This window comes from Loxodonta africana, chromosome 8 (assembly GCF_030014295.1).
Source record: "Loxodonta africana isolate mLoxAfr1 chromosome 8, mLoxAfr1.hap2, whole genome shotgun sequence".
Lineage (NCBI taxonomy): Eukaryota > Metazoa > Chordata > Mammalia > Proboscidea > Elephantidae > Loxodonta > Loxodonta africana.
Genome location: NC_087349.1, coordinates 44,143,011 through 44,155,826, shown reverse-complemented (window position 1 = coordinate 44,155,826; position 12,816 = coordinate 44,143,011). Strand labels below are relative to the sequence as shown.

Genomic DNA, 12,816 nt, shown 5'->3' with positions numbered 1-12,816 from the left:
TACCACACCTCTCTGACACATAAAAACTGAAAGCTATTAGAAGGAAATCTTCCTCCCAAGAACAGGTAATCGGGGCCATTGTCACAGTCTGTCACACTCTACCTGACAGCCGTATTCCCAGTAAGAACCCGATAGCCTTAGTCCAAGTTAAAGATCAGGTTTTGGTATGTCTTCAAAATGAAAAATTAAATATTTCCCACCTTCATTTTCATCTTGTGCCATTATTACCTGTCTGATGGTCGGCAACCGTTGCAGAACTGCTATTTCATCTATAAAATTAAAAGATTTTAACAACATGATCTCAAAGGACCCTTCCGCTTTAAAGCTTTAACTTATGTAATGAATACATCCCCTCTTCCTTCTACCTGCTTTTGAGAAAGAGGCTGGGAGGGTTGGGGGCTGAAGGGACCAGATACCCATAGTAAGTAAATCAAAGTAACCATTATTAGGTTCTACTGTATACAAAAAGACGTACACACGGGCACATACAAAAAGTCCAATCTGAAACAAACCACAGAAAGCAATCCAAGGCTTGTGCCTTGCCAACCCAAAATGAATCATCTATTTTTAGCTCACATCTACTCAAGAGAGGATCTGGGCTGGTCTCCAGTAGCCAAATGAAGAGCCAACTGGGCTCACAAATGCGTCTTCAGGCAAGTCAAATCTCCAGCGTTCAAGAGTGACCTGCTGCTTCACAGCTATAAACTGAGTATGAATACGAGATCAGAAACTGGCAACGGCCTAAAGCTCACCAAGGAAGTCATACTTCAAACATGATTCTACTTTTTTAAAATTCTTCTGATAAAAGTTGTGGCTAAGACTCAAGGAGCCTACGCATCTTTATATTTTAGTCTTAATTTCCTAAATCTAGATGAGTCGTATTACAGTTAAGGAACCTGAGACAGGCACAAAGTTGGCAAGATTAAAACCTGAAGTCATTTTCAAAATAACCTTAAATAATAAATGATTATTCCAGGACTGTGAACAAAGTAGAGAATTTTAATAAATTCTGAATTTAAAGAAAGGTACAAAACTAAACATTTCAGTTACAAAGATTATCTTATCTCTAAATCATAACATATTAATTATCTGTAGTTCAGCAGATTACCTAAATTTAAAGCGAAAATAGGTATGTACAAAATTTTATCAGTCCAACCCACGGAGTATGGCCTAGCATTCCACCTGTTAGCAACATTAAGACGGAAGACAAACAGCACTAGACGACGAGGTAATCTGAGCTAAGTCCATTACTTAACTGGTTATGCCCTGGACAAACACCATTGTGGGCCTCCAAGGTCTGTGGCACACAAGCAATGCAGATGTCAGGCATGTATTTCTAGAAGGAAAGAGTACTGCCGGTAAGAAACCATCGCACTAAAATGCTGGCAGGGTCCAGACCCAGTCTGTCAGGAGACTTTTCCAGGCACGTTCACTTCTGCTAACAAGAAAAAATCCATTATACTAGCTGGAGACCCCTGTGCAAACTACGGAAATTCTTTAAGGTTTCTGAGAACAGCAAGGTTGGGTAACATTGTTATAAGAAACAGTCAACAAAGGTTTTCAGATGGGAGTAAAACAAGAGGATACTGCCCAGCACTTCCTGACAGAAAGTAAATCACGTATTTTTCTTAGAAAGAAAAAAAAAAACACCTTTATTCAAATGAACATTTGTGTATACTATATGGGCCGCATAGTCCAGTGATGTGACAGGCCCTGTTTCTTGAAACGGTGTGCTGGAGAACCAGGGTGGAGGGTGGGGGGAGCCTGGAGGAAAGGGATGCTCACGATGAGGTCCAGGCAGAGAGAAGATTATATATGAAAGGGTGAAATGACCAAGGATGGCAGGTCAGCAAGAACTTCCATGTGGCTTTAGCGAAGAGTAAATACTACAGGAGACGAACACCAGACTGTGAAAGGCCTTCTTAAACTAATGATCTTTTTCAGGAATGTAATCCTGGAAATGGTGCAAAGGGCAGGCAAGGAAGAGGCTAATGGCAGTCAGGAGATAGACTGAGCAGCATTTGAGGCCAGAGGTGGGGAAGGGCTGAACGTGGAAGCGGATGGATTTCTGCAAAGAAATCAGTAGGAAGTTAGTGAGCAACTAGACGTCAACTGTTGGGGGAAATAAGCAGATAAAGTAACTTGAAGGCTTTCAGGTCTAGGGAAAGTTATAAAAGTTCACTTTTTAAAATTAAAATGAGCAGACTGACAAAGTTTTAGAGACAGAAGGGCCATCTCCAGAGGCAGAAGAAGAGGGTAAAGCCAGATGACCCCACAATTGTAGAGCCTGGCAATTAAGAAGTAACACATGGAAGAAGCCTGGCGGAGAGATGATAATGGCTCCAGCAGCTGCTGCTAATTAAAAAGCTTCAAGGTTACATATACACATCAGCAAAAATCCTTACTATATGCTGGGCTAAGATTAGGGAATGTCCCCCTATCCTTGCATAGGCCTCTCACAAATCTGCCTGTTGCCTTCTGCTTTCTTCAAAAGCTATTTATGACGGTCATTTAAACCCACAAAGGCAGGTTACATACAGGATAATTTTTCTCATTGACCTCAGAGTCCCTGAGGGCAACCATAAACCAAAAGGGTTATGTATTCTCTCTCCCTCCCTCCTGCAACATTTTACAAGAGGGAAAAGTGAATGCAGCACAGACTGGCCATATAACCTACCTACCAGCACGGTCAGGAAGGATTAAACAAGATGAGTTTGGATTGCCACCTGTTATATTTGAGATATCAATGAGATATTTAGGTAATAATATAAAGTAGGCAGCTGGACATATACCTCTGTAGCTCAGAAAGGAGAGCTGGGAGTCACCAGCATGCAGACGGTATTCGACACCATGGAAACAGATGAGATCATCTTCAGAGAATGCAGACAAGAAGAGAAATAGACCCAGGACAGAGCCTCTGAGGAACTGCCAACTATTGTACAAAAGGAGGAACCAACAAAAGTGAGAAGGACAGCTTTTAGTTCATCTTCTACCCCAACTTATTCACTAATCAAAGACAGAAGCCTTTTGTATTACAGCCTATCTATGTATTTCAGTGCCAAATATTTTGGGTAATAAATTTTACCAATTTCAATAGGTTGCCAGTTAGTAACAGGAATCTTCCAATTCCCCAGAATTGTCCAAAATAATAACCACCATGTTGGATTCCATGAGTGAACTGTCCTGATGAATGACGTTTCCAGATAAAGGAAGCTTTTCCCTTCCGTGAAGGTTCGTTAGCTCAAATGCTTCAAGAATCAAATAGCATTAAGATACATGGCAGTGAGTTTTGGGTCCTAGTTATACTGAAGTGCTCTAAAACTTCCTAAGGGTATTCAAAATTCAATATTTTGTAGAGAAAAATGGAGGACTCATACCATATCAACTGGGAATCAAAACCATGTCTCCATTGGCTCATAACTACTGCATTATGCTACATGTTAACCAACTTTTCTTGTATTTAATATCTCCAATTTCTTTTCCCCTGTCATTAGCTATTTTTTTCTTTTTAGATGAGGTACTAATAAATTCTGTGTTGTAAAAGGAAGCACTTTTTAAACTTCAGGTAAGTTATCTACAAGCCTCAGTTTTTCTTCATCTGTAACAGATGATGGTAATACTGCTGTGAGGACTAACTTAAAAGGTGCTTGGAAAGGGCTCAGCACTCAGTGAATGTCAGGCATAATGAAGGAGGAGGTGGAGAATGAGTCAATGAGGATGATCTTAAAATCTTTATGTGTTTCACTGACTGCCTAGTGCCATAATGCCTACACAGCTATAAGAATCACCTAAATGCCACACACACACAAAAAAAAATTAAACCTTCGTTGACATTTCATTTTATTGTTCAAAGTTCAACTATTAACTGAACAAAATATAATATCATGGCAATTTAATGGTGTCTAACAAAATGAATTAAACAGCAATTAAAACGATGAAGTTTAATTCCTGGTATCTGAATTGACTGCATTGATGACCTTTTTGCCCATCACCTGAAAAGGATGCTACTAGTTAAAGGAATGCAGGAGAAAAACGTGGTAGTCTGCCTCTGTAAGAGATTTACAGCCTTGGAAAATCTGCGGGCAGTTCTCTCTGTCCTGTAGGGTCGCTCGTTATGAGTTGGAATTGATTCAACGGCAGTAATTTGGTTTGGTTTTGGTAGTTAAAGGAAACAAATCAGTGATCCTAAAGAGTCAGAGTCACATTTGTACTTAAACACTGGTCCCCTTGTCTAAGAAAATGCATAGTTCTCTTTACAAAGAAAAGACTTAGGGTTAAAAATCCACTTAGAGGTGTCTGGGGTCTTAAATGCTAACAAGCAGCCATCTAAGATGCATCAATTGGTCTCAACCCACCTGGATCAAAGGAGAATGAAGAACACCAAGGTCACACGATAACTATGAGCCCAAGAGACAGAAAGGGCCACATGAACCAGAGACTTACATCATCCTGAGACCAGAAGAACTAGATGGTTCCCAGCCACAACCGATGACTGCCCTGACAGGGAGAGCACAACAGAGAACCCCTGAGGGAGCAGGAGAACACTGGGATGCAGACCCCAAATTCTCATAAAAAGACCAGACTTAATGGTCTGACTGAGACTAGAGGAATCCTGGCGATCATGGTCCCCAAACCTCCTGTTGGCACAGGACAGGAACCATTCCCTTAGACAACTCATCAGACATGGAAGGGACTGGACAATAGGTAGGAGAGAGATGCTGACGAAGAGTAAGCTACTTGTATCAGGTGGATACTTGAGACTGTGTTGGCATCTCCTGTCTGGAGGGGAGATAGGAGGGTAGAGAGGGTTAGAAACTGGCAAAATCATTACGAAAGGAGAGACTGGGAGGAGGGAGCGGGCTGACTCACTGGGGGAGAGTAAGTAGGAGTATGCAGTAAGGTGTATATAAGCTTATATGTGACAGACTGACTTGATTTGTAAACTTTCACTTAAAGCGCAATAAAAATTATTAAAATCCACTTAGAGTAAGAAGAGAGTAACCTAACCTAACCCACTGCCACTGAGTCAATTTCAACTCACAGCGACCCTATAGGACAGAGTAGAACTGCCCCCCAGAGTTTCCAAGGAGCACAACTGAAGTTACTAGAGAAATACCTGATGAGTAAATGCTCTTATTATATACATGCAATCTGGCTTAGAATATCTAATACATAAAAACAACATATTGTTATTCAGACCATGTACTCTGAGGCACTGGGCTTTGGAGCTCCAAAACCTGGCCTGAGAGTAGCACTACCACCAACTGGCAGGTAACGCTAAGTTGTAAACTTGCTGAGCTGGTTTTCCTTACCTATAGAATGGGAATAGAACAATCTATACTACACAGCCACAAGGGTTATTTTAAGAACTAAACTAATAATGGGCAAGTGAACGCTCTGTAAAACAAAAGCCATTTATTATTCCTATGTTCTGTCTAGAGCAGAGCTAAAAGAATAGTACTAAGATAATTAAAAATAACCATTCTTGTTTTCTTAAAGGAGAGAAACGAAACTGGTGAAACTAATTCCTTTATACAACGTTCCAAGGCTCTAAATATCTTAATTTCAAATAATTAAAAGTTACCGGTTTATTAAGAATCCTATCTGGAACCTCAGACAAATCACTTCATTTTGGGCATCAGTTATTCTCACGTATAAAACAAGGGTGGAGGATGAACTGGATCTCCAAATCCCCTTCTGGCTATGATGTTGTTGTCTTCTGTTTTTGTTTTGTTTTTCCCTATTCATCACTCCATGTGTGCCTGGTCAAAATTAAGCAACAGTTAAATGCTTTTGAGTAGTTACTAAAAATGAGTTGAATCACTCATAAATGCACTTTATCCCTCAAGAATGGTGAATGTATTAAAGTTAGAAGAAAAACAATAATTTTGATAGACTGTCCCACCTAACATTCCTGTCAATAAGTGTATGACCTGGAATGAACATGAGACGTAACATGTAAACTTTCAGTGTCTTCACATAAGTTCCTCTTACACATATGCCTCTTGAAGCACAAGCATCTTTTGAGCTAAATGTTATTCTAGCGTTTAAAAACCAAAAAAAAAACCCAATTTTATGTACCAAATGCTCTTAGATGTAATAAGCGCAAAATAAGAAAAACTGATGCTTTACATCACTAGAGAAAAGACTGGCTGTGGTGAACTTACTGGGGAAGCTACGTCATTCACAATGCGATAATTTCACATTTGGTGACATACGGTTTTTACCTTACAGTCGTAAAGTGTGATGTCATTGAACTCTTAATGGGAATTTTTTAAAACTACAAAAGGAACCAAATTACGTCATAGAGCTAGACAAGAGTCTCGCCTTTTGAAAAAGTTAACTTCAGTAAACCCTCTTTTAAAACATTAAATTTAAAGAAATTTCTTGAAAAAATGCTTGTTTTGCATTCATCAAACAGCATTTCCATAAACAAGTTCAAAGGCTTTTAATGCTCCCCATAAAATCTATGATTCCTTTAAACAGGTAATTGAATAGCAGGTAACTTTTACTACTATGATGATCAGCTCCATTTTTGTCATCAGCTGTTAAATTTTTTGTAACAACTCCGGGCAAGCCAGGGAATAAGTGTATTTTTCTCGAGGTGCCAGGCGGGCTGCCAAGCAGAGCCTAAGCTGCAGGCACAGCAGCAGGAGCAGAAGCCAGTCTCCAGGCTACAAGGCTAGAGGATAGAATGGACACTACAGAGTTTATTACACACAAACACAATTTCTTCATTTGTTTACTATGAAGTAAATATTTGCACCTACGTGTTTTAATTGAAGCAGTATATACCTCAGCAATAAATGCATCAAGGCATACTCTTCCTTCAAGTATAAAAGCCCCCCAAAATGGGATAATCCTAAAATAAGGGGAAAATCACATGTAACAAAGTGTTTATATCACAGGCAACCAAGGATTGCTCTACAGAAGTCTTTCACCTATTCAAACGCCCAACCCCAGTGCCACAGACATTCAAATTATGACTGACAAATGCTCCATGAGAAAGAAGGTAAGAATTTTTCATTTCTTAAGAAAATGAAAAAGATTTGGTTATTTAAGTATTTCAATGAACCAAAAAAATTCTTTCACAAATCTATGCTGACGTAATCCCGTCAGACTTCCTTTTCTATAAATGAATATAGTGCAGTAATACTTAACACAAGTTAAATGTAAGCCTTTCCCAGGACTGCTTAGACTGAGGCTCCTTCTGAAGGCTAAGGATTATCCTTGTCCTATGAAAAGGATGCCCTTTTTTCACTATGGGTCTGAAGAGTACTTTAATATTCATTCATAAACTTCACCAGGAAAAAAATGGCAAGGGAAAGGGACAAGAATGTCAAATCAGAATTTTGGCTAAAACAGAATGGCAAAGAAAAACTCAAGCTAAAATGTGTGTGAATGTGCATGTGTTTTACGTATAATAAACTATAATTTATCTATTTCTCCTTATCTTTTAACAGACTTGGAAATTTGTCTGTACCACTTTATTTTTCCCTTTAAAACCAAGCATTTAAGAAAATAAATGGCTTTTGCCTTAATAGACTCCGTTTTAAGGTAGCAGATCACTAAAAAGAGGGCTCAAGATTCGGTAAATGGTGTGACTGCAGATGATTAAATATTCTTTCTCCTTTAAAAGAGGATACCCCCTAAGAAATATCTAAATATCTCCTAAGAAAACAACTCATAACAGCTTTATCAAAGGACAAAAACTAGGGAATGTAATATCCTTTAAATTACTAATTTGAAGTAAAGGAAATAAACCATATCACAGAGAATAATGTTAAGATAAAATGGGCAAAAGGATAAGAAATTGGAACAGAGGTCCAAGTTAGGAAAGAGAAAGAATAAAACAAACAAGTCTTTTCTAACTGGCATTCACATCCAAAAATAAAATCGTGTGGATTTTTAAAAATTCAAATTAAATAAAATTTAAAATTTAGTCATGCAAGACACATTTCAAACGCTCAACAGCCATGTTTATATTATAGAAATATCCATCACTGCAGAAAGTATACTAGACAGCTAAACAATTTATAGACACAGTACTTAAATATCTATTAAGCAAAGACTTCTGTCACAAACTGCTGACCGGATATACTGTGGCAAACATTTTAAATTATTAACTTTATATGTCAGGGATCCTATAATCATCCTAACCATCGATAACAGAGAAATAAATACATGACATACAACAGCCCAGCCACCTAGCTTTAGAAAGGAAAAGGTACACCTCTGCCTATCCAAAAAAACCCTCTTTTTTTTAAAGTCTTGTAGGCAAATTAATTTCATAGCCTTTCTTGCTAATCCATTTCAATGTTTAATACTCCCCAGTGTCAAGGAATTCAACTGCCATCTAACACGCAAATGGTGAAAGTTGCCATCATTTTTCCACCCATTTCCAGACAAGATAAATTACATCTTGGCACAAAGTCTACAGAATATCCTGCAACCTTCTATTCTAGAGGGAAAAACTGCATTTCTTCGGACTTTCTTAAAAGACCCTACTTTACACACATGGAAGCTCACGTATATATATTTTTTAATGGCAAAAAAAAAAGGCTAAAACCTTTCAAAGGCTCTTGATCAACTTCAGCATAAAGTTCAAAGACCTTACTACCACTGCATAGTTTGCCACAGGGCCCAACATACCCCTCTCACCTAGTTTCCCGTGGCTCCCAACACTCCATACTTTCCCCCAGCCTTATGTAACTGCAGTTCCCAAATGGCACCTCGAAGGTTCGTTTTACCATAACTTCTCACATGCTCTTTCCTCGGCCTGGAACACTATACTAATCTGAGGAGTAGGAATTTTAGATGCCTCTTGTTCTGAGTCTGTGTGGAGTACCAAACAAAAAAATGGATTCAGATTTCACCAGGAAATGCATTTTGGCAAAATGAAAACCTTAAAAACCAAAGTGATTAAATCTTGCAATAAAGTAAAATCCATTATTGAACATCCACAAGGCCCTGATTTAACAAGGAAGGAGAATATTAATACCTACAAATCTTAAGTCTTAAAAACAAATTAACAAAGGTAAACTAAACATCTGTGTTGAAAATTTGGTCATCAGTCCAGTTGAGAAGCTTGGATCACATAACTTCTTCAAATCCCTTATGAAATTAAGATTCACTAGCATAAAAAGACCATCACCCAACTGTCAGTTTGTCATACTGTAGTAGCTTGCCTATTGCTATGATGCTGGACACTACACCACCAGTATTTTAAATACCAGCATGGTCACACATAGTGGATAGGTTTCAGCGGAACTTCCATACTAGGAAGAAATGCCTGACGATATACTTCCCAAAACTAGCCAGTAAAAACACAAAAGAATACTGCTCGATACAGTGCTGGAACATGAGCCTCCTTGGTTGGGGGGAAAAAAACTTGCCATCGAGTCAATTCCAATTCATACTGCCCCAACAAGACAGAGCAGAACTGCCCCATAGCGTTTCCAAAGAGTAGTTGATAGATTTGAACTACCAACTTTTTGGTTCGCAGCCACTTAACCAAAGTGCCACCAGGGCTCCCCTAGTTTGTAAGGCATCCCAAATACATAGTGGCTGCAACAATGGACTGGCAGACCAATGATTGTGAAGATGGTACAGAACGAGGCAACATTTCACTTTATTGTACATGGGATGCCACGAGTTAGAACCAACTCATCTGTAACTAACAAAGCATAAAGAGAATATCCAAATTTGTTTCTCACTATCTCACTAACTGCTAATATTTAATCAATGGCATACTATGTACACCTTAGGCATTTCATAAATGCTTGATTGAATACAAGAAACTACTGCAAGTCTTAAGTTTGGTTAAGAGTTGATTTACTGACTTCATATTCACTTACGTATTCCTGGTGAAAAACAGGAGGTATCAGGGTAACATTTGGCTTTCTCTATCTCAGGAAAGAGGTAAAGAGCAGAGGAACTGATAAGTCAGCACTGTCGAACATATTATTTAATGTCATCTATACTTGAAAAAGGAAACCCTGGTGGCATAGTGGTTAAGTGCTATGGCCGCTAACCAAAGGGTCGGCACTTCAAATCCACCAGGCGCTCCTTGGAACCTCTATGGGGCAGTTCTACTCTGTCCTATAGTGTCGCTATGAGTTGTTGATGTCAGATGGATCCTGGCTGAAAGCAGAGAATACCAGAAGGATGTTTACCTGTGTTTTATTTACTACGCGAAGGCATTTGACTGTGTGGATCATAACAAATTATGGATAACATTGCAAAGAACTGGAATTCCAGAACACTTAATTGTGCTCATGAGGAACCTTTACATAGATCAAGAGGCAGTTGTTCAGACAGAACAAGGGGATACTGAAGGGTTTAAAGTCAGGAAAGTTGTGCATCATGCTCGTATTCTTTCACCATACCTATTCAATCTGTATGCTGAGCAAATAATCCGAGAAGCTGGACTATATGAAGAACGGGGCATCAGGACTGGAGGAATACTCATTAACAACCTGCGTTAATGCAGATGACACAACCTTGCTTTCTGAAACTGAAGAGGACTTTAAGCACTTACTAATGAAGATCAAAGACCACAGTCTTCAGTATGTGTTGCACCTCAACATAAAGAAAACAAAAATCCTCACAACTGGACCAATGAGCAACATCATGATAAACGGAGAAAAGACTGAAGTTGTCAAGGATTTCATTTTACTTGGATCCACAATCAACAGCCATGGAAGCAGCAGTCAAGAAATCAAAAGACGCGTTGCATTGGGCAAATCTGCTGCAAAGCTCTTAAAAGTGCTGAAGAGCAAAGATGTCACCTTGAAGACTAAGGTGCACCTGACCCAAGCTATGGTAGTTTCAGTCGCATCATATGCATGTGAAATCTTGACAATAATAAGGAAGACCGAAGAAAAACTGATGCCTTTGAATTGTGCTGTTGGCGAAGAATATTGAATATACCATGGACTGCCAAAAGAATGAACAAATCTGTCTTGGAAGAAGTGTGGCCAGAATGCTCCTTAGAGGCAAGGATGGCGAGACTGCGTTTTACATACTTTGGACATGTATGTTGTCAGGAGGGATCAGTCCCTAGAGAAGGACATTATGCTTGGCAGAGTACAGGGTCAGCTGAAAAGAGGAAGACCCTCAAGGAGGTGGATCGACACAGTGGCTGCAACAATGAGCTCAAGCATAGCAGCGATTGTGAGGATGGTCCAGGGCCGGGCAGCGTTTCATTCTGTTGTGCACAGGGTCGCTGTGAGTCAGAACCGACTCGATGGCACCTAACAACAACAACACAATCCGGCAATCCTACTCCTTGTAATATATCCTAGAGAACTAAGAGTGGTCACACGAATAGATATGTGCACGCCCATGTTCACTTCAGCACTGTTTACAATAGTAAAAAGAAACAACCAAGGTGCCCCTCAACAGATGAATGGATAAACACATTATGGTGTATTCACACAATGGAATACTACGCAACAATAAAGAACAATGACGACTCCATCAAACATCTCATAACATGGAGGAATCTGGAAGGCATTATGCTGAATGAAATTAGCTGCAAAAGGACAAATATTGTAGGAGACCACTATTATACCAACTCAAGGAAAGGTTTAAACACAGAAGAAAACATTCTTTGATGGTTACAAGGGTGGGATTCACTAACCAGTAGACAAGAATTATTTTAGGTGAAGGGAAGGACAACACACAATATAGGGGAAGTCAGCACAACTGAACTAACCCAAAAGCTAGTAAGTTTCCTAAATACAACCAAATACTTCGAGGGACAGAGGAACAAGGCTTCAGGGAACACCTAGGTCAACTGGCATAACAATGTATTATTAAGAAAATGTTCTGTATCCCACTTCGGTGAGTGGCGTCTGGGGTCTTAAAAGCTAGCGAGCAGCCATCTAAGATGCCTCAACTGGTCTCAACCCACCTGGAGCAAAGAAAAATGAAGACAGAAAGGACCACATAAACCAGAGACTCCATCAGCCTGAGACTGGAAGAACTAGATGGTGCCCCGCTACCACTGATGACTGCCCTGACAGAGAACACAACAGAGATTCCCTGAAGGAGCAGGAGAAAAGTGAGATGCAAAACTCAAATTCTAGTGAAAAGACCAGACTTACCAGTCTGACTGAGACTGGAGGGACCCCAGAGGACATAGCCCCCAGACTCTGCATTTGCCCAAAACTAAAACCATTCCCAAAGCCAACTCTTCAGACAAAGATTAGACTGGACTATAAGATGTAAAATGATACTGGTGACACATGTGGTAGACACATGAGACTATGTGGGCAGCTCCTCTCCAGAGGCAAGATGAGAAGGCAGATTGGAACAGGGCCTGGTCGAAAGGACACAGGAAGTACAGGGTGGGGAGGAGGAGTGTGCTGTCACGTTATAGGGAGAGCAAATAGGGTCATGTAACAATGTGTACATAAGCTTTTGCATGAAAAACTGACTTGAACGGTAAGCTTCTATTTAAAGCACAGTAAACAAATGAAAAATACTAAAATACTAATAAGTTAGAGGAAAAGGTTTAGTTCTCCCGCAGAAACTATTATTATTATTATTTTTCTTATCAACAGTAAGAAGAATGTTAATTTTTTTCCTGTTTTGGCCGCTAAGGAACTTAAAATCCAAATCTGTTCATCACTTTGAGTAGCTGTACAGCAAATGTGGCCCACAATTCTGGGTATCTATCTCCATCGTAACTTTTGCCCTCAACCTGCGCTTTCTCTGACCTTTTTTTTTTTTTTTTTTGCATTGTAGGTACTCTTCTAACTAGTCTGGAAATATTTTTTGGGAGGAGGGACATAGGTGAACAAAGGGAAA

General features: G+C 39.5%; 1 protein-coding gene across 8 annotated transcripts in view; it reads right to left on the bottom strand.

Annotated features, from left to right (window-relative positions):
• Window positions 1-12,816, bottom strand: part of SRPK2 (SRSF protein kinase 2) — a 274,393-nt gene that overhangs the window by 123,260 nt on the left and 138,317 nt on the right. For 4 of the 8 annotated variants that reach the window (XM_064289875.1, XM_064289878.1, XM_064289876.1 and 1 more), the window contains exon 2: window positions 5,585-5,762. The exons of the other annotated variants lie outside the window; for them this stretch is intronic. In XM_064289875.1, the coding sequence (XP_064145945.1) occupies window positions 5,585-5,748 (164 nt within the window). In that variant the 5' untranslated portion in view covers window positions 5,749-5,762. The remainder of the gene's footprint in view (window positions 1-5,584; window positions 5,763-12,816) is intronic. 8 annotated transcript variants of the gene reach the window in all.